This window comes from Alligator sinensis, unplaced genomic scaffold (genome assembly GCF_000455745.1).
Source record: "Alligator sinensis unplaced genomic scaffold, ASM45574v1 scaffold1274_1, whole genome shotgun sequence".
In the NCBI taxonomy this organism is placed as follows: Eukaryota; Metazoa; Chordata; order Crocodylia; family Alligatoridae; genus Alligator; species Alligator sinensis.
Window position 1 is genome coordinate 352,846 of NW_005842570.1, and position 21,997 is coordinate 374,842.

The 21,997-nt window shown below is 43.0% G+C and overlaps 1 protein-coding gene across 1 annotated transcript in view; it reads left to right on the forward strand.

Moving 5' to 3' along the window:
• The first annotated feature begins 594 nt into the window (after nt 1-594).
• OIT3 (oncoprotein induced transcript 3) overlaps nt 595-21,997 on the forward strand; it is a 34,040-nt gene continuing 12,637 nt past the window's right edge. Inside the window, exons 1-5 of the mRNA XM_006032396.3 lie at nt 595-658; nt 4,163-4,537; nt 5,105-5,215; nt 9,285-9,407; nt 17,048-17,170. Coding sequence (XP_006032458.2) covers nt 595-658; nt 4,163-4,537; nt 5,105-5,215; nt 9,285-9,407; nt 17,048-17,170 — 796 coding nt within the window. The remainder of the gene's footprint in view (nt 659-4,162; nt 4,538-5,104; nt 5,216-9,284; nt 9,408-17,047; nt 17,171-21,997) is intronic.

Sequence of the window (21,997 nt, forward strand, 5' to 3'; positions counted from 1 at the left end):
CAAGCCTATTGGTATATAATGCAGTCTCACTGTAAAGAGGCTGAAACTGCTTCTGGTGCTGGAGACTAGCACTCTTGTGTCTCAGTAGGGTGCTGCCTATGCACTAGTTGACTCTACTCAGTACCGGGCACTGCAAAAAGTATAATGAGTACCTTGGAGTCATATGACTTATGGAAGGAGCAGAGATAAGTTAGCATACATCTGCCCTTCTCTCCCAACCCTAAGGGATGTCCGGGTGTCCCCTCATTAGAATTCCTCTCCAGATAAGATATGAGGGGTGTCACCGTAGGGCAGTCACTCAAGAAAACAATAGGGGGATGCATTTAAAAACAGAATTGATCAGTAAAAATATTCCTGTTGTCAGTAAATGGCAGAACTGCTTTCTGCAGGTCAAGGCTGATGTACCCTGCATCCCTTTAGCCTCTTCCTCTGATAAACCCTGCAGTACAGCTAGCAGAGCCAGTCTTCAGAAAGCTGGGGGTCGAAAACTAAAAGTCATAGAGAGCTGTAGTTAGAGGAGGAGAGCGAGAGAACAGCTGCAGACAGTTCAAAGGCTTCTTTGTTCAGGTGGCATCTTTGACTTGGCTGCGTGAGATGCTCCAGTACCTGTTTTTTTCCTTCTCTGTTTATGTCCAGTTACAGCCAATATCTTCAATGGGTGAGTAACCAAAGCTTGGCACTGCTTTAAGGAGCATCTGCATGCTCTATATTTCCAGGTTTATGCTGGGTGCCCTTATACACTATTTGTATAATTGAATAGTATACAGAAATCAGTATTCATATTATAGTTAGGGTGATTTTTACCATCCTTCCTGCAGAGGGAGTTTTCTGTCAAAGTGTACTCTTCCTCTGAGGGGACATCCCAAGTTTCTGTATCGTTAAGAAGTGGGGGAATTTAGTATTCGGTAACACTGGCTACAACAGGTAGGTATCATGCTAGTTTTTTTTCCCTCTGTTCTCTCAGTTAAGAGACATACTGCAGGCCTACAGTTTCATTACTTCTTCATCTCAGAGCAAAGACTGCCACTTACGTGATTCACGTAGGATTAAGCTTCTTCCTGAATGTCAGCCTCATGAATGTGATCTGTGTAAGGTAATGTAGATGTTGAAGTGTACACACAAATTAATGACTTCATTTAGCTGACAAACTTAAATGTTCAAAATGAAAGCTAATTTTGTAGTGTCCTGTTGACTATGGTGGGATTTTTAAATACTTAATGGAAAGGGAAGTCTAGGGAAAAAATCTGCAACTGCAAGCTCAGGACATCTATTTTGTCATAAAATAAATATTTTTGAATTTTGGAAAAGAAACGTAAAGGGTAAAAAAAATCCCACTTAAACCATTCACTTAGCTAAGGGCAGTGTCATTTGAGAGGAGGCTGCCTGTGCTTGACAGGGGTAGGGGTCCAGCAGCTCTTGGTCTGCAGATGGCTACAGCAGGCTGCAGCTTTGTAAGGGCAAAGGACTATATAAGCATCACCTGTCAGATACTCTCTGCAGCCTCAGGGGATGATGGGCATTCCCCCCCCCACCCCTGTGGTGCTGCCTTGTTAATATGGCATTTCTCATCTTTTGTTTCCGGACAGACCACAGCATTTTCCATTCATTTAATCCCATCTTTAAATTAATTAGTGTCTGTTAGCGAGCTAACAAGTATTTTCTGATCCCATTGAGGAAGGACTCTGTATAAATGTTAAGCGTGTTGTAGGGATCTTCAGTGCTACTCTGCTGGGAAGCTGACAAGGCATTTCTCATTTTGCTGCATTTTTGTTGCTAATACAGAAAGCTTTGGTTCTTAGTCAGTGACCTTCCCTAAACCCAAAGCAAATCATATTGTAGAAACCTATGCAAGAAACAAGTGTGGGTTAACTGTGAAGAAAGTAGTATCTTCAGTAGTATCTATTCTGAAGTGCTTCCATGAAATTAGTTTCTCCCTCTAGTAAGAAAAGATGGGCTGGGATCCCTTAAATAACATCCAAGTCTGCCCCTATTTTGGAGGCACAGTGACCTATTTGAGAATGTGTATAAAATAGTGATGTTTGTGTGGATGGAGCAGGTGGTGGAGATGGGTAGGTAAGGGGATGCAGAAAGGGAATCACAATATGACTCTCACCAGGGATTCCTAGTGAGATCTCCTCCCTGCAGCTCTTAGCTGGGCAAAGCAATATGCCTGGCATCAGTAAGTTTTATATGAAATCTGCTGCTCTGCACATGATTTCAGTGCAGTTGCAAAAAAAGCTTTAAAAGCTTTTCTGTCTAACGAAGCCTGCTTTCCTATGGCTCCAACTCACAGCTTAGCAGCCCTCTGTCTCCTGCAGCTGCTGCTGCCCTTTATGCTGTACTCAAGGCCAAATGAGACTGTCGACTGTCTGAGATTGCAGATGGTGTAAGGATGTTTACTGAGAGATTCCCTGAGGATTCTTGTTACGCTTAGGAAGGGGTAAGGTAGCATTTCAGTGAAACAGGTATTCTCAGGGGATGCAGGTAAATAAAAGAAACTTCTAACTGTTTCTTAAAGCAGTCATAGTTTCCATGTCAAAGATTAACTGGATCATGCCATTTTTTGAGCTAAAGAATAAATAGCAAGCAGAAATTATAGACTGTAAGGATGTAGTAAAGAAAGAAATACAGTATGTTCTAGTTAATTTGGGATAATCATTAGTCTCCTGCTAGTGTATTCTCCCTAGTCAGGACAATATTAGCATAAGTTGTGCTTAACAAGGATATAGCCAGTCATGGTTTAGTGGTGCTTAATAGGGTATTAAATATATGTGAAAATCTAAACTCCAGTCTTTTTTAACAAGAGTTGCCAAATAAAGATTAAGGACAGGAAGGATGAAAATGAATATTATTCTTGCATTTTCATTTACTACAGCAATGTTTTTCCATTTAAATTATTTGTTCAGAAAGGTGTCTTTATAAAGACATTTTCTTAGTGTATTTGTTACATACACCCCTCCCACTGAAGTCAAAGGAACTTGCAGATGTTTAAGGAATATAGACACAAGCTAGATAGCATATGGCAGGGGTGTGCAATTATTTTGGACAGAGGGCCACTTACTTGAGTTTCGGCAAACCATCGAGGGCCTCATGACAGGCAGTCCAGGGCAGATTAATATACATTTTCTACATTTTTAGGGGCCCCATGAGCTGGATAGAATGGCCTGGTAGGCCGCATCCAGCCCCCAGGCCACATTTTGCCCACCCCTGGTGTATGGGCTTCCTGGGCATCCTGATCAAGGTATCCTATTACTTAGGTTTTAAGAACGTATATAAGGAAAGAGGACAACACAAAATGACAGGGAGCCTATTGTTGGTGCAGAAGAGATGAAACGTGTGGTCACACAAAATACAATAAACATATCGAGGCACATCAGGGGCTGGGGTTAGGTTGCTAGAGAAAATAGAACAAGGCCCTTAGGGCAGATGGGGAAAGTCCTTGTGTGTCTCCAGATACAAGCAACCTTCTTCCTCGTGTCTGCTTGAGGTGATGCTTGAGGGTGGGTTACATCATGCTGGGTTCTTATGACTGTTGCATGGCTATCTGTCATTTACATTTTAACGTACTATTGGTGGTAATGTCTGGATTATTCATATAGAAAACTAGTGCTTGATAAATACTTAATTGGACTATCACTGAATGGCTTTGTATGAATGATTATAAAAGCTGCAGAATTGATGTCTTTCTCCCCCTGAAGTCTATGGGAGAATTAACCACTAACTTCAATATGCTCAGATCCTTAATCAGAGCCTGGCAGTTGGATGAATGCCATGGAACTGATTCCTGGTCAGTTTGCATAGCCCACTCCGTTCTTGCTGCAAGCTTATGTATGTACAGGGTAAACCTCAAATCTGTTAAAGTTTTCCACTGCTGTGCTGCAGACCTATTATTCAGAAGGTAATCAACAAGTCAGTCTTTCTGTCTACTTGCTTTATTCATGTTGCTTGTTTTTAAAGCAATTAAGTATATTGTCCTCAATATTTCATACTTCTGGTAAGCAGGATGATAGTTTAGCTGACATCATTCTGTCTCCTCTTGGATCTCTGCCCATTAGGAATAATCTTTTATATTGAGAATATTTTTCTGCTTTCTGTAGTTGCCAGCCAGAAATGTGGTGTGATAATTGGTGGGCATTGTCTCTTGTCTTTTATCATGTCTCAGCCCTGGACCCTTGCTCTGCCTACATCAGCCTGAATGAGCCATGGAGGAACACCGATCACCAGATCAATGGTTCCCGGGATCGGCCCACCTGTGATAGTCAGATTGATGGGGAGTGGTATCGCTTCACTGGCATGGCTGGTGATGCCATGCCTACCTTCTGCATCCCAGAGAACTACTGTGGTACTCACGCCCCCATCTGGCTAAATGGCAGCCATCCTAGGGAGTCGGATGGCATTGTCCAAAGGCAAGCCTGTGCCAGTTTCAGTGGGAACTGCTGCCTTTGGAATAATACAGTTGATGTCAAGGCGTGTCCAGGCGGGTACTATGTCTACCGTTTAATCAAGCCAAGCGTCTGCTTCCATGCATATTGTGGGCGTAAGTAACCACTGAACTCCCCTCTTTCTGAAATAGCTTCTCTCTTGTGATTAACAACTGATGATGGGGTTGTTGATCTAAGAAGATTTGTATTACCCTTGCAAGAGAAAATGACTGATTTCTTCCCTGCTTGCCCAAAGATTTAAGAGATGAAGCAGCACAGACTAGGGGCTTGTCTATTAGTAAAGTTTCAGCAGGTTTAACTAAATCAATTAATTGATTTAATTGAAGTGGTGCAAAAATTAATTTAACTACATTTAAAACGGATTTAACCCTTGCTTAAGTCAGTTTAGTTTGCTTTGGTAAATCACCTAAGCAACGTTTGCAACAATAAATTTAGCTAATCTAATGGAAATTAGTTTTAAACCATAGAAATGGATCTTCAGTAGGGATGGTACCACTTGAACTGATCCATTTTGAGCAAGTTAAATCAGTTCAGTCTTTCTAATGTACACTCAACCTATACCTTGTGCACCTAACAGTACACATAACTCATGGCACTAGTAGTAGTAGTGGGCGTGTCAATACTTGCTATTTTCTTTTAATAGTGCATTTGTCATTCTGTAGATTTCTATGACATCTGTGATGTGGTGGATTGCCAGGGCTCGTGCCTGGACACTGGAGACTGCATGTGTTCTTTGGGGACAACACTAGGACCTGATGGACAGACCTGTCTTGGTAAGGACAGAAGTTAAGGAATATGGCTGGACACTAGCTAGGGTCAACAAGCAGAACAAAGTACTGATGTTTGCATTCTGTTCATTTCATAATTTGCCTCTCAATTACTTAAGAATAAAAGACACAACAATGGAGTAAAGTTTACCTCCTGCTGCTTGTAACAAGTCTCAGATTTATTGCTAGTCACCAATGGCCCCCCTCAGGTTTTGTTAAGCTGTTCTGATACTGAATAAGCAATTTTAGGATCATTATCCTGGTGACCCTGGAACCATAGTTGTTCCTGAGGCTGAATTTGTTTTCTCTTTGGTCCAGCAGCTGATTTAAAGAGCCACTCGGAGGGCAACAACTTTGCTGATGGTGACAGTGTCTCTTTAGAAGGCCTCTGTGAAGCCTCATTTGTATTCGGACACTGGCTCACTGATTGTCGTTAGAGACTTCCTCCACTGCTCTACTGAATTCCTTATTCTTTCAAGCCAGGTCACATTCACTGGCATAGTGCTACATGCTGAGATTTATGATACGATAGTCTTATTGTCCTTGCAGGGCCCTATCCAGGACTTGGGACTCAGTCTTTTCAAAAGCCACTGTTGTATTTTTAGGCTTAACTCTGCAAATATACTCACGGCCCCTTGCAGTTGAGAGTGGACCGATTTTATACCCCATCCCAAATGTCCTGCTACCTGCCACACCAGATGTGCATGGCAGGAGGCACAATGTTTGGGATGAGGCATAAAATTCATCCAATCCCGATCATGCCATTGTGGAGATGCCCCCAGTCTGATCCTGGAGATCAGGCAGGTAGCAGCTCTATCCTGAACCCAGGGTTTCCCCCAGGCCTGATCTATTCTAGACCTAATGCTGTCTTGAGTCAGGGCCATCAATCAGCTGATTGTTAGCCTCAGGGTCAGTATGAGACCTGGGGCTGTCTGAGGCAGGCTGACAATCAGCTGATTGTCAGTCTCAGCCCTCTGACAGTCCCCCAGGTCTGGCAGTGCTCCATATTCAATTTATGGTGCCATACAAATGAGCCACAAAGGCATTCAAAATATTTTATGGAGTATCTTTTTGGCTGGCTTGCCACTTTGCAGCATCATAAATTGGCTGAATGTGTAGCACTTTTAATGTTTATAGCACAATTAACACTCAATCACACAAAATTGTAATGTGCCAGGGGTGTTAGAACAGTGATTCTCAACCAGGATGCCGTGGCACTGTGCGATACTTTGAGATCCTTTCAAGGGTGCTGCAGGGTGGCACACAATGTCAGCATCTGTTGTGGTATTTCTGACTTCTTTGCAACAGAGGAGTTAATTGTTCTAGTATTTTTCTGTGGTCAAAGAACAAGTGAAAAGTAAAAGCTGGTAATTTCCAAGTTGAGCCTTGAGTCTGGACTCATTTAGTCTACAGAAGAGAAGACTGAGGGGGAATTTGATAGCAGTCTTCAACTACTTGAAGGGGGGTTCCAAAGAGATGGAGCAAAACTTCTCAGTGGTGGCAGATGACGGAACAAATGAGTTACCTAGAGGGCTGGTGGCATCTCCATCCTTGGAGGTTTTTAAGACCAGCTCGACAAAGGCCTGACTGGAATGACCTAGTTGGGGATGGTCCTGCTTTGAGCAGGGGGTTGGACTAGATGACCCCCTGAGGTCCCTTCCAATCCTCATTTTCTGTGATTCTATGGTTCTAAGGTATAATGTTGGATGTGAAAACTGAGAGGTGGATGAGTTTCTTACTAATGCTAGTCCACCAAATATGTATAGGTTCCTAGTCTGTAGACACAATAAATATTTCAAAAATGTGATGGGAAGCTTTTACAAATTAAAACTTAAACCATTACAAAGTACCTGGTGATAAAAGATTGATCAAATGTTTTCTTCTGACCTGAACTTTGCAGCTGGAGACAGACCTGAAGTTTGTCTGTGGAACAGCAACACATTACCCCTCAGAACTTGGCCAGTGTGAACAGTGTCAGGAGCAGTTGTTTAAACCATAAAGGGGGAAGAAAGGGGGAAAAAATATTTGGCACACATACAAAATTTGATTCCACAATAACTTTTTGCCATGGAGCTGTAGAAGCTGCAGGACTGCCTATTCTGCCTTTACTCCCAGCTGTTTGTTTGATTGGGTGCAATAATTATTTTCAATTAATCTTGTAAGTCATCTTGTTGTTCATAACTCAAATTGAAAGAGAGAGAATTCAGTGTGCAGAGGGTTTGCAGGATGGGGCCTATTGAGGCCACTGATGCATTTCACATAAGAATATTGGGGCACTGGTTTCTCAGCTTTGCCTAAGCATTTTGAAGCTTCCTTTACTCTCCAGTGATCAGGGTTGGATAGGATTTCAACACCACTGTTTCCCAGCCTGATAACCAGATGTTGCAACACCTCTTGGCAATTACATTTCTAGTTTCCTGCCTTCGGTTTCTAAAACCATATGGCTCACTCATCTTTCTAATGGATTTCCTCTGATCCAGGTTAATTTAAGTTCAGATTTATTTTTAACACAATCAGGCTGGCCTCAAAAATGTGAATGTTACCCATGTCTTTTTGTTCTCATTGAGGATATTCTCCCTTCTCCAGTCAGTTGTGGGCTGGGAATGCTACAGCAGTTCTATATGGCAGCACCAAGGAATCCTATCTACCATTGAACTCAGATGACTTTTTCATTCAGTTCATTAAGCATTTAGCCTACCTTAGGAATCCCAGTTCCAAACACTCGTCTTCAAATTCTTCTTTTACCTATCTATATGTTCATTCACAGACAAAAGTATGAGTTAAAGTCAGGATTTTGTCATCCTGCTGAGGTCAGGCTGCCCTGGTGATGAACCAATACACTCTTGGGTTTTATCTCTTGAGACCTAGGCTCAATCTTGGATTGAGTCACCATTGAGGTTAGTTCAGTGCTCTCCCAATTTAATCTGTTAAGGAATATCTGTTTCTTATAAGACTTCCATGGAATTTGACTCTAGGCAAGAGTCTCTGCTATGGGTTACCAGAACTAGAGGAGTAACTGCAAGTAACAGGGTCTGTTGAGGGACAATTACTGTGGCTCCTGAATCCCCCTCCTAAATATGCCTAAATATAAGTATGATTGCAGATCACTCCTGAAGCTGAGAACATCAGGCTCATGTCACTTGTAGAAGAACATGCCACCAGCTCAGATCTGGTGGTGTGGAGTTAGTGGAGGATTGCCTTAAAAGGCTCATCTCTCTTTACTGTGTTTAAAAGTGTGTTTTCCTTATTTTTAGCTTCTGTCAGCTGGTAAAAAATAACTAGCAAGCTGTTTAGAAGAAATCCAAGGCTAACTGACTGATAACCTCCTCATCTTGCCTTGACTTAGAAAAATCATCAGTCTTATGACTCACTGCCAGTAATTATTTTTCTCCCTTTTGATGTATTCATTATATGCAGACACAGATTAAATCCCTATGAATGAAAAGCTCTTCAGCACAAAAAGGAAAAGAAATGACAGCCTTCTCAGGGCTCTGTAAAGGAATTCAAAGGTGCCTCCTCCTTTTCCTTCCCATCTTAAAAAAAATTCTGCATAGATTCTGTGGGGAAGTCATCTGGAATTTAACACAGTCAGATCAGAACTATAACACAAGCTGTGTTTATTTGTAAATTAATTTGAATAAGAAAATCTTGAAATTTCATTTCAGTTTCAAGATGGACCTGGAGTTTTACCCAAAGTTCATTCCAGACAGCACCAAATGTCAGTGCAGATGCTTAGTCAGTTTGTGTTGTACCAACACTCTCTCTAGGGGACTACAACTGAACTGATTGTGTAAGGTAATGCTTTTTCCTTGTGACATCGAACCTTTGCAGCACAATAAGAAGTCTGAACAAGTAGAGCCAAAAGTCCAATTCTAGCTTCTTTTGCTCCTAGGTATATCTGGAAGGCTAATGATGCTAGCAGCTCTAGTGTGTGACAGGTTATTGACCCCTGTTGCCCTGACCAGCTCAAGTGAGGCGAGGCAAGAAAATGAAGTCCAGTGTCTTCCTAGAACTCCTGTGCAGCAGGCACTAGAAATTGCACGACGTATATTATTACAGTGTTTGTTTCTTGCAGACGAGAATGAATGTGAACAAGACAACGGAGGCTGCAGTGAGTTTTGTGTGAACCTAAAAAATTCTTACCGCTGTGAGTGTGGAATTGGGCGCGTGCTGGGAAATGATGGCAAAACATGTGAAGGTGAGTTAGAAGGCAGGGGAATGAAGACCCCAACATGGCATTTTAACTTTAAATAGTGTATTCTGCAGTTATACTGTACTTCCATAAAATTGCATCCATGAGATTGTTTCTAGCACAGGTAACAGCTTTACAATACTGTTTTTCTTAGCATCTAGCAGCTAGTGTGGAATTTACTCGTTACTATAATATCTATTAGTAATTTTTATTATTGAAACCCTTCCATAAGGGTGTTATGAAGAAGTTACATTATTGTTTTCAACCACAGTGTGTGTGCGCATGTGCGCGCATGCGCGCGCGCACGTGTGTACACATGCTGGTGTGTTACTAGTTATTAGCAGATATGAATGAGTGTTATCCTGTGAGGGGAAAAGGAAAGGAGTATTACTAAAAAATACATGTATGTGGTTCAGAATATGTATCCATGTAAGAATGACCCAAGTGCAAGGCAGTTTTAAGGGGCGTGTACGTAGGACTGTGGGGTATTTTTGAGGAAGGTAGAATCAACAAGCCTCTCTTTCCAAATGAGAACATGTGCAACTTTCATGATTGCACAGATTACCAAACGTGGTCGTGCTTCAGGGTTTGATCTGACCTTGCATTGCTGTAATGTGACAAAACATGGGTCAGGCTTGTAAGCAGAGACAGAATTCTGTATTCTGTATGTCAGAATTCATTTGTAGCTTTGCAGAAGGATAAAGGTTTGGACCCACTAATATACAAGCTGGGATAAAATATGGTACAAGATGATGGGGTGAAGTCCAGTGGTCAAACTAGAATTGAAGTTGGACTGTGAGTTTAGCCTGAAGTTTTGTTAGTTGCCCTGGTCAGTGTTGGTGCCTGAGGTGGGAGCTGAGGTTGGAGCCTCTGACCTACACTAGGGATAGGCCAGAAATGGCCCCAAACTAAGGTTAACATTTAGTTTCTTCTTGGCTACAGAACAAGCTTAGGGTTGAGGTTTGGATGGTGACTCAGGGTCAGCAGTAGAATTGGGGCTTGTGGGTTGCCCTGGAGATAGGATTAGCGTTGGATGTAGTTGGTGGTCCTATAACAAGGTAAGATTATGGGCCAAACGTAAGACTGCGGTGATAGCCTGGGATGGGACTACTTTTTGAGATGGGTGTGGAATGCAAGTCTGGGAATATTGGGAACATCCGAGTGGTCTGAACCAGAGTTAGTTTCGGAGTTGTTTGGTATGTCTCTGCTTAAGTTACTTTGGCAGCTAGATTTTAGGTTGATTTATGTTCAGGATTTGAAGCTTAATTATTGGGCCAGGCACTCATTATAGTAAGTAATATAAATAATATAGAGTATAAGTATACATCTAGGGACATCTCCTTCAGTTGCAATCACCTGTCACCTGTCAACATCAGGCAACAATCCATATTTTAAATGGGCATAAATATGAATAAATCATCAAAAAAAAATTATGCCTCCTGTATGATTAGAGGAATGAGGAATCACCAGATTATAGCCATCTACTAGTGCCAAGCCTGTTGCTGACAAGCCTGTGAAGCACATATAACTCACCCCTGAATATATTATGTACCATGTTTTTTAAAAGTAACATGAAAAAAAAGGTTTTACCTTAGGTAAATAACTGAGTAGTAACAGTTAGTGGAAAGGGGGAGGAGGGCTTCCTCTGAAACTTTCCTAATGGCATCTGGCTATGCGCAACAGCACAATGAGCAGCCACTTCTGAAATCAGCCCGCTTGTCTCCCAGTACTCCTCTTCCATGGTTATGCAAACAGACTGAGACAGAAACTCTTACCTTACTTAAGTGTTCAGCTGCAGGTTGCTCTGTTTGTGGTCTTTACTTTGGCTGTGGGGGCATGGGAATTCTGCAGTTCTTCTCCAAGCAGCAGCCCTGAAAACCCTCCCCTTCTGCAGGTGCACGCATAGGTCCAATCTGGCCATGGACTAATCCTGTGTAGTGGTCCAATCTGGCATCTGGATCTAGGGCTACATGCTGGGTCCAACCTAAGGTGCCAGATCCAGCTACAGATTGCCCTATGTATTGATCTGATCCATCATGCAGGATTGTGTCATCCTGCCAACAGAGCTCACCACAGGTCTGGAAATTTGATGGTGGGGGAGTGGTGGCAGCATTAATTGCCATTGCTCCAAAAGCTACCACTGCTCCTCCACCACCAAATTTCCAGACCTGTGGGGAGCTGCATTTTGCATATATAATATGCACCCCAATTCCCATCAGCTGGTTGGGGGGAAAGGTGCAGGTTAGGTTCAAGAAAATACATTAACTGTGGCTTTGCCTACTGACCTTAAAGGTTATACTTTAATAGCTACCCAAACAGCTGGCTATTGATGCGTAAATTAGGGCAAGGCTTCAGTCCAGACAGCTGATGGTACAGGGCCTTGATGGTACAGGGGTCTTAAAAGCTGATGGTATAGGGGCCCTAAATTTGTCTCTCCATCACCCACAGAGATCCACCCATGACTTAATCAGCAGTCTCCATCCCACACTTACAGACTCTCCCCACTTTTAATTGGCTGCCCTAGATCTTCTCACCAGAGAACTCTGTAGAGGCCAATTGCTACCTCCTAGTCTGCTGATTCCTTGAGGACTGTACTTTGCTCTTTTCTAACCTGCTCTGCTCTCTGCCTGCCGGTCTTCCTCCTGCTGGGTGAGGTCATGGGGAGGTGGCGGCAGCAGAAGACCTATAGGGCTTCTGGCCCTGAGCACATGTTGGCAAATGGGTCTACCAATATGCTTGAAAGCTAGAAGTTCCCTGGTGTGTCTGAGAGTCTGCTGGGGACAAGTGTGGAGCAGGCAGATGGGCAGACTTCCAACTTTGGAACTTGTCAATAGATTAAGGTGGATGGGGCATGCTCAAGCCCAGGGATGGGCAATTATTTTGGCTGGAGGGTCGCTTAACGAGTTTTGCTGAGCTGTTGAGGGCTGCAAGGGTGGCCCCGCCCCTGGTTGCCATCTTGGGACTGGAAGTCCCTCCGTTTGCCCCTGGAAGTACTCCTTTTGGGAAGGGGGTTTGCCATCTTGGAATAGGGAAAAAACAAATTATATACTAAAAATCAAACATCCATAATAATATATTTTAATTTTATTTAAAAAAAATTGTCATGAAAAATGTTTGTGTGTGTGTTTGTGCTGTATATATAGAAGTGATTGCATAATAGCTCAAACCAAAGTCTTACTCTTGTATATGTGGGAGGGTATGGAGAGGCGTGGGGGGTATGGGTGGGTGGGTATGGGGCTTGTGGGGGGACTGTGGGTGTGTGGAGGGTGGGGTGGCTGAGTGTGTGTGTGGTGTGTGCATGTAGCGGTGAGCAGGGCTCCCCCCCCAGAGGCGTGTCAGTGTGGGTGTGGGGGTGTGTGATGTTTGTGGGGTGTGTGATTGTGTGTGGGGGAGGGTGTGGTTGTGGGGTTTGCAGGGGAAGGTTTGAGGGTATATGGGGTGTTTATGAGAGCTCCCGAACAAGCCCCCCTGAGCTGGTCAGCTACCACCCCTGCCTCCACCCTGCAACAACCCATAGCCCACACGCCCTGCTGCACCTCCCCACTGCTGCCAACAGCTTGGCCTGCACCCGCTCCACACCACCTGACTGTGGTGCATCCTGCCACCCCAGGCATGCAATGGGGTTGTGGCAGCTCCTTCCGGCTGCTGCCACTGCTGCCTCCAGCCCTGCAGTAGTGGTGGGGACCAATGCATGCAGCCCTGACCCCACGCTCTCCACGCTGGCTCCAGGGTCACTTGTCCAGGCTGAGCAGTGGCAGCAACAGCTGGCCAGAAACTGTTGCTCGGCATGGGGAAAAGTGGCCTGTTCACTTTGCCACTGCTGGGCGGTTTTTGGTGCAGCTGCCCAGAGCCCACACCACAACAGGCTGCCCTGCAGCTCCATCACCACCGCCTCTAGGCTATCCTGTGGCTGCTCCGCATTGTCACCACTGCCACGCAGGGCATCCCGGAAGTGGTGGTGACAGAGCCACGGGGCAGCCCGGTGTGGTGGGCCCCAGGTGGCTGCACCAAAAACTGCCCAGCAGTGGCAAGGAGGACAGGCCGCCTACCCCTGTGTTGAGCAACAGTTTCTTCCTGGTACCACCGCTGCTGCTACTCAGCCCAGACAGGCGAGGCCAGAGGGGGTGCTGGCCCAGGCTCAGCAGCAGTGGTGCGGGAGAGAAACTGCTGCTCAGCGCAGGGTAAAAGTGGCCCCTCCCCCTTCAGCTACTGGTGCTTCCTAGTGCAGTGACCCAAAGCCCACACAAGGCTGCCCTGCATCTACTCTGCACTGCCACTGCTGCCCCATGGGGCAGCCCAGAGGCGGCGGTGATGCAACGGAGACACAGGGCACCCCACATGAGCTCCAGGTGGCTGCAACAGGAAGCGCTGGTGGTGGCAAGGGGGAGGGGCTGCTTTTGCCCTGCACTGAGCAGCAGTTTGTCTCGCAATGCCACTGCTCAGCCTGGACAGGCGAGCCTGGAGCAGGCATGGGGCATGCGGGGTCAAGGCTGCACATGCTGGTACCCACCACTGCTGCAAGCCCAGAGGCAGTGGCGGTGGCAGCTAGAAGGACCTGCCACTACCCAGGCTAGAAAGGCAATCCAGCTGTGGAGCCACCCCAACCCTGCTGCATGCCCAGGGGCAGCAGGACGCAACACAGCTGGGTGGTGCCTTGGCTAGGCAGGACCAAGGAATGTACTGCGGACTGGATCCCACCCCTGGGCCATATTTTGCCCACACTGCTCAAGCCTGTCCTTCCTGACAAGCCTTTAAAGGGTTTGGGATAGAGGAAGAAGAGGAAGCAGCTCTGTCCTGCATTGTGTCTGAGAGAAGCAGCAGCTCCTCCATATTTGGAGTGAGTAACTCTGGCTGCTCTACCTGCAGGGAGGAGCTGAATCCAGCTCTGCCAAATTCCAAGACATGCACTTAAGATGGCATGCAAGCCTACCCCCTGAATTACAGCATGGGGGGGGTGCTTCTTTCTGCAGGTGAGAAGACAAAATGCCTTGCAGCAAGGACTGTTGGTTGTAGCTGTGTTGGCCTAAGGACATATGCAGACAAGGTTCTTTGGGTAGATCTGATGTCTTTTATTAGACCAACTAAGTAGTTGAAAAAAAATTTTTTTGCAACTTTTGGGCACAATCACCCTTCTTAAGTCATAGACAGTCTGCTGGTGTTTTGTGTTCTTCTGTTCACAGGTTATAATGTGCCATAAATCCAATGTCTATATTTAGTCCATGATTTTTTGTATCCAGTAGATTTATGAAGTGAAGTTCATAGGCTCGTCTACGAAAGGTGTTTTATAAATGCCCTTTGAGGATCAGAACTGAGAGAGTGGTTGTCTTGTGAGAAGTGTGCACCCACAGGTAATTGGGTATTTTTGTCTTTGATAAATTTTCAGTGTGTGTGCATTCTGGTACACAGTTGTTGTTTGGTTTCTCCTACATATTTTCCATCAAGGTATTTAGTGCACTGGATGAGATGCATAACATTTCTGGAGGTGCAGGTATAACATCCAGGAATGGTGATGGTTGTGGGATGTAGTTATTGTAGAAGTGGTAGAGATGTGTTGGCAAGTTCTACGTTTTTTGTCCCGGCATGGTCTGGATCCATTCGGTGTACTTTGGGTCATAGGAAGTTTGCTTCTGGTGATGAGATTAGCAAGGTTTGGTGATTGTTTAAAAGCTAGGATGGGTGGTTCTGGAAAGATCTCTTTGAAAACGGGGTCTTCTTCTAGTATGGGTTGGAATTGTTTGAGGATTTTCCATATAGGTTCCAGGAAAGGATGGTATGTCATGTGGTGTGTGATTTGTGAGGATTTTCTTTTTGTACTGCAGCAGTTCTTCACATGGTATCTGGGTGGCACTTTCAAAAGTATGATCTATCTTTCTGGAGGAATGTCCTTAATGGGTGAAAGCCCTTTTGAGATTTGCAAGGTGATGATCGCTGGTATTCTCCTTAGTGCAAATTTGCATGGAAACCTTTCAACTTACCAACCACATACCTATCATTATAGATTTTACCTTCAGCTGAATTTGAACCAGGATGGCTGTTCTTTTTAATTCTTGTGACCTGAAGTCTGTATTCTATGATTCCTTTCCCCAAAATCTCAGTTATTTTACCTTTGTGCAAGTCTCCTCTTCAATCCATTGGAAAATAGATTTCTTCTCTAGATGACTGCACTTGCAGCTACTACATGAGGAAGCACTGCTATGCAGATGGCTCCCAAGGTAGAAATTTGTATTTTAATGCTGACTTTGATGTAGAGACTATATTATATCCCATGGGCTGCACTTCTGTCGGTTCCATACCCAACACGGAGCTGCTCATTCACCATGCTTTTTGGTCATTCTTATTCACGAGCACTGCACTTTTCTGGAAAGATCTAGAATATCTTTCTGTCTGGAAGATTATTTGTTTCTGGTACTCTTAAAATTGATGAGGTTAAACTTTAGGCCTTTGCTATATCACTGTTTAATATCAGCTCATTGAATGGCAGGTGTTTTCATGTGTGGTACAAAGTTATTGGTGAATGTATTGAGCAACATACAATCCATTCTATAGGTTTTATTTTTATTGGTATGCCCTATGGTTTGTGAGCCATCCTAATATATGATTCACTTAAAAGCCTCCTTTATAGCTATATTTTTTTAAAAAAAGAATACTCTTAACAGATTTAACTAGATTAAATTAGTGTTGCTATTTTATTAAAATAATACAGGTAGTGACACCTATTATTAAGGTTGTCAAACATTTTCTGTTATAACACCCTGATGCTAGTTATGAATAACTTTGACAAACTCTAGATTTTCAGACTGAATTTTGCTTTGCCATACATAGACCTAAAGCTGAATGTTTTTGCAAACTTTCAACTGAAACAGTTCAGCCATTTCTTACAACAACCTTCGAGAAAAATACATACTTTTTCCCATGTTAAAAAATAAACAAGAAACTCCCCAGCCAACAAAGAAAAGCTTTACACCCCCTTGATATTGTAAATACAAAGTCATAAGATTCACTTAACATTTAGATTTTTTTTTTAATGACTTTAATTTCTGTTTATTTTTCTTATAAATGTGACCCTGTGGGATACACTATGGTCACATTTACAAGTCTTTCTCAGCAGCCAGGAATGAATGAACTAGAAACTCATTTTTGAATGATAAGCTGAGGCTTAGCAACGTCATCCTGCTAGTATGTCAGCTCCAGCTGTTGGGACAATTTAGTTTATTTTCCATGCCTATTCAATCCTTGTTTTTTCTGAAACTGACATCCAGAGACCAGTTAGGCCCAATTATGCGCAAGGTTTGTTTTTCTTATTACCATGATTGAGTTCCACCTACAATCTCAGACTTTTCTCACAGGCCTAGGTGTGTTTGCAGAAGCAGTTTTCCATGAAACAGATACCAGATGGGTTATAATATGTTTCAATGTTACCACCCTATTGAGATGCTTGTGGGATAGTCCCAGTCTCTCATAGAAGTACTTATACAGTATGCCAGAGATAGTAAAAGGGTTGGGGAGGGAACCAGGCTGCCACCACTGCTCCCTACTGTAAACTTAGTAGGATTCCTGTTTCCAAAAAGTCATTGAAAACCCTGCATAATTCTCTTCTTGTCTCCCAAAAGCAAGGGTGTACAGCTAATCTTTCTTTTTCTCCTTAGAAATTGAAGGATGTCATAATAATAATGGAGGCTGCAGCCACACCTGTATTGCAGTGGAGGACACCTATCAGTGCGAGTGCCCACGGGGACTTGTTCTGTCGGAGGACAACCACACCTGCCAAGGTAAGAAAATGATGACTTCCTAGAGAGCCCTGTAAACTGTGGCCATCCCAGGGTAATATTCCTGTAATGGGAAAGCACTCTTTAATCCACCAGAAATAAAGGGCACCTTATAGGGCTCTTTGATGTTGTGGAAGGGTTACAGTTGCATGTAATACCTCTGCTAACTAATTCCTTCAAACATGTTTTAGAAGAATTGAAGACCAAGCATCTAGCAGGAGAATTGGCTAGGGATTTAAAAGGGGCAAAAGAAATCATGTGCACGAAGAGCCCCTCATAACTGGACTGTCAAAGCAAAGCAACATATAACAGAAGAAAGGATTCTTCCTTTTTTTAGCCCCCTCAAGATAGATAGAGAGATAATTTCAGTAAATACAAAGAGAAGATGATGTTTGAAAAATGTCTCATTCACAGGTCTGGGGTAACTGGGGTAACATCTGTATGGGGTTATTCTCTCTGATATTGCTCTTTTCTAACTGTCTTATCTGGCTTCTGCTGTGTTTTTCTCTCAGCTGTAGTCTGATTAATGGCGTTTCTTCTGTGCTGTATGACAGATGTTCCAATATTGGAAATATTGGAAAGTGCTGGAAAACCCTATTATAACAACAGGCACTAGATCAGACAAGATCCAAATGGATACATGTCACATTATAAGTGGTGTTGATGGTGGCACTTGTAGTTTTACATGATAAAACCCTGTTTCAGTAGCTTGTAATTTTGCCAAATGTGACCTGTTTGAACTGGAAATTTCCTTGTCACAGACTGATTTAAAAAAATTTTTTTTTAATGGTCTTATCTAAAATGGTTCAGTCATTTCCAAGGATGTTGTTTGGGAAAATATGTTCTTTCTCCCCATGTTTATGAAATATTTGTAAAACTGTGAGAAATTCTAGCCACTCTACTCTTTGAAGCAGGGAGTTTATATTTGGTAAGAGGGACTTCCTCTTGTCAGAACCTGCTCTAGGGATGAATGTGGGTTGTGTGGTAATAGAGACTGTTGCTTGTATGACCTCTGCCTCATTTATTGCAGAGGTTGGAGGTGTGGAAGGAATGAGGCTGGGGATTACAGGAAAAGAAAGTGGGGCACCATGGTTAAAGCAGCTGCAAAACACTCTTGGAACGCAAGCCTCTAGATCAGCCTCTGCCACAGAATTCTTGCTTGATGCTTGGCAAGTCGCTTAAAACACATTTCTTGGTGGCTACTAGTTGCGCGCGCTCTCTTTTCTGGATGCCCAGCCTGATTTTTCAGAGTGTTCCAAGTATGCAGTGCAAGGGTAATCAATGTGAGCTGAACTTCAATAAAAATACTAAACACTCAGAAAAAGCAGGCCATGAAAGTCTCAAGATGGGCACCCAGAATAGGAAGACAGATGGCAATTTTGCCTTTATCCTCTCTGTGTTTCACTTCATTAGCTGTAAAATGGAAATAGTACAACCTCCACTCATGGGTATGCCACGAAGGTGAATTCATTCCAGTGTGTGAAGCATTTGGATACTTAAGTGATGAGTATTGTAGAAAAGCCCATGAGACAAGTAGCTATTCAGCAAAGGGTTTAGATACACAGTAAATGAGGCCTCAGGCCATTCATTGAATGATGAGGATAAAAAGAATGAATGGCTTCCCATTCATCCTGTGCAGTGAATGGGGCAGCGATCTTAGGGAACAACAATCTATAATCATGTAATTAAAGATTGTCAAGATGGAAAAGTCCAGCAGAGTTATGGTGAGTTATGTTTCTACAGGCAGCTTTCATTTCAACATTTCCTGGCTTTTCTGTGCTTGACTGTTAAAGTCAAGCACAGCAATTTCAACAGTCTTTTAATGCAGGGTATTTGTTGGTGTAATAGCATCCTTCTCCCAGGAGGTATCCAGCATGCTGAAACTGGTGAGGGCGCTTGATGTTCTTGCAGTCTACAGAGAAGGTTGGTGGGGCCTTTTGTACTTCAAGAACCACTATTTTTTTTCTGATTGTTTTGCAGTAAGCTTATGGATAATGCTGCACTTTCAGCTGTGACAATGATATCTGGTATTTATTCAATGAACACATACAGCCAGCAGCAATGGTATAAGATTCCTGCCCTGTGCTGCAGCAGATCTCCCTCCCAATCTACTGCATCCATATCAAGCTGACTCACTGTCCAGGCACAGTCTCTCATTGCTGCCTTTTCTTAGATTGCTAATTAGTGCCAGATATACTAAGGGGTGTTTGGAAACATCATCTTATAAAGCAAGATTGCTTGTTCTTTTACATTTCATCAAACTTATGGTGTCATGCAGTGGTTTGTGAATAAAAGCTGATATATTACAGAACCTTCCTATAACTGTCCAATACATTTTATTACATCTAATCAAGTTTATGACAATATAATTAACAGAGAAGGCTTTCAGAGTAACCTGGAGCAGTTTGCCTGTATCATATCAATATTTCTCTACATTACCTATATATTTAAAGCAAATATTAATCCTTTCCAACACCTGCCATTTAAAAAAAGGGACTTGTGCCAAAAAAACAAAATAAATCCCTTCTGTTTTATAGAATTTCTTCTGTAATTTGAAACTGAACGGTTTTTTCCCCCTCTCTTTTATGTACAAAGCTGTTGTCTAGTGAATTTCAAATTGGATATTGCATATTGTGGCAGGGCTGAAAGGTCCCAGTCATAGACCTCTGTCCTAGTCACTGGTCACATACAGATTGACATTGACATGGGACAAGAGGATGCTACAGAAGGAGTATAAAATTGGTACTAGTCAGTAGGGCTGTACAAAACGACACTGTTCCGTTTCGCCTTGAGTTTCAATGGTTTGATGGACAGTGTTTCGTATCGAATTTCATTTTGATTCCAAACAGCTGTTCCGTTCTGTCGAAACAGAAAGGCTGTTTTGACGCTGTTTTGATGTTTCACTGGGGACTGGAAGTCAGCCCAGCTGGGCTGAATCGCCATCCCCAGTGCTAGATCACGCCGGCTGCGTTGACTCCCCGTCCCCCACGCTAGATCACACCAGCTGGGCTGACTCCTGCTGGATCTTGCGCCAGGGATGGGAAGTCAGCCCAGCTGGACTGACTTCCTGTCCCCCAGTGCTATGGTCAAAACGCTTTGACTTTCGAAACATTTCAACTAGCCTCATTTTGTTTTGAGGCTATTTTGATGGCCTTTGTTTCACTTTGATTTTGCTGTTTCAACCTCGAAATGAGTTGAAACTGTGTCGAAACAAAATGGCCGGAGAAATTTCGCACAGCCCTACTAGTCAGTACAATAAACGGTAATCTCATCTGCCTAGCCAGTGTCAAGGTGTTTGTGAAGGACAATGATGAGGTGTCTTTCAAGGTGGCTTGGGTAGGGGGTGCTCTTCTGAGTGAGTGGTTGAATGAAAAAAGTGTATAGATGCTGTTTGACAGTGTAGCAAGTGGGTGAGAAAAGTAAATATTGATGGCAAAAGTGAAGGTAGGCAACATCTTAAGAGCATTAGATAGATGATAGGCGGAGTGAAGAATAAGCTATGAAGGTTGGTCAAAAAGAAAGCTAAGTAATTTGTGCGTAAAGTGATGGAGGAGGAAGAGCCAATAGTAGGGATTATCAAGAATTGATCAGTTGACATGGTCAAATCAACAAGCTGGGAAAATGAACTTTGCAGCTGCTTCTTGAGTGGATAAAACTGGGGCAAAATTGCTCTGGCCAGAAGAGAGAGAATTTTCCTCTGCCTTAGATAACGTGTCTCTATTGGGCATATCAATGCCAGCAACTTGCAGTTCATGAGTGACTTCAGTGTAACAATATACTGCACTGCTTACACCAATGAAATTTTAGAGATTATCTGCACTTGCTAACTCCTCTCACCTCAGCCAATTTTAGTAACATTGGCTAAACCAGCTGCAGCCAGCATCATGAACACTGTGTATTAGACCTGGTCTGAACTGAGTCACATGATGCAGGTGCTGAAGATACCTGTGGTCATCTATATTGGAGTGAAGAATTGTCATTTCTATTGGAATTTAACCAGCATTCCCAATATTAAGATGTTTCTTATCTAAAATTTGCCCCCTAAAATTTCTTTAAAATTTGTTGTGTTATTTGCAGGGTGTTCAAGAAGAGTGAGTTATTACCCTTGATATTTTTCAGTCGTTTACCTGTAGGTGATGAGGTATTTTAGATTCAGAGATAATTCAGAGATAGGTTTATTCTGTGGAGAGAAACCTATTTTAGTTTTAAGTCTGCCTGGATGTTTCTTTTGCTCCCACATTTCACAGAAGGCAGAGAAAACTCCATAGTCCCCAGCCCAAAATTCAAGTGTCAATAATTACCATCTTCTCTCTCCTCCCTATTTCAGTCTTAAAGACATTTACAGACATATGGTCTAAACTAAAATCATGGGTCCAAACTCCTCTGAACTTTGGAGAACTTCAATTTAGATCCAAATTATCTGGAATCAGACCTATCCTTTGAAGTATAAGGCTTCCTCATTTATCAAAGGATTACTTGAAAGCGTTTATAGAAGACCTAAATCAGGGCTGAACGAATCAATTCTTCTACACAGGGTTATCTTCCTGCCAGTCATTATTGGAAATAGTTTCGCAATGCCCCTTTAGAAGCTTGAAAAAACATTTATCTTCCTTTCTGGTTTTGTCTTTTGCTGTCTGACACGCATTGATTATTTTTCTCCTCACATTTCTAACAGAGCGTAAGTTAAGACAGTTTGTTTTTCTTTAAATGTCTGTTTCTGTCTCAAAAGCATCCTTGGTGATGTCAATAAGAGCACCCTGCCCTTAGAATATTGATTGTTGTTCAATATGACACATCAAAAATTAAGAGTTTAATAAAACTTTTCCCTAC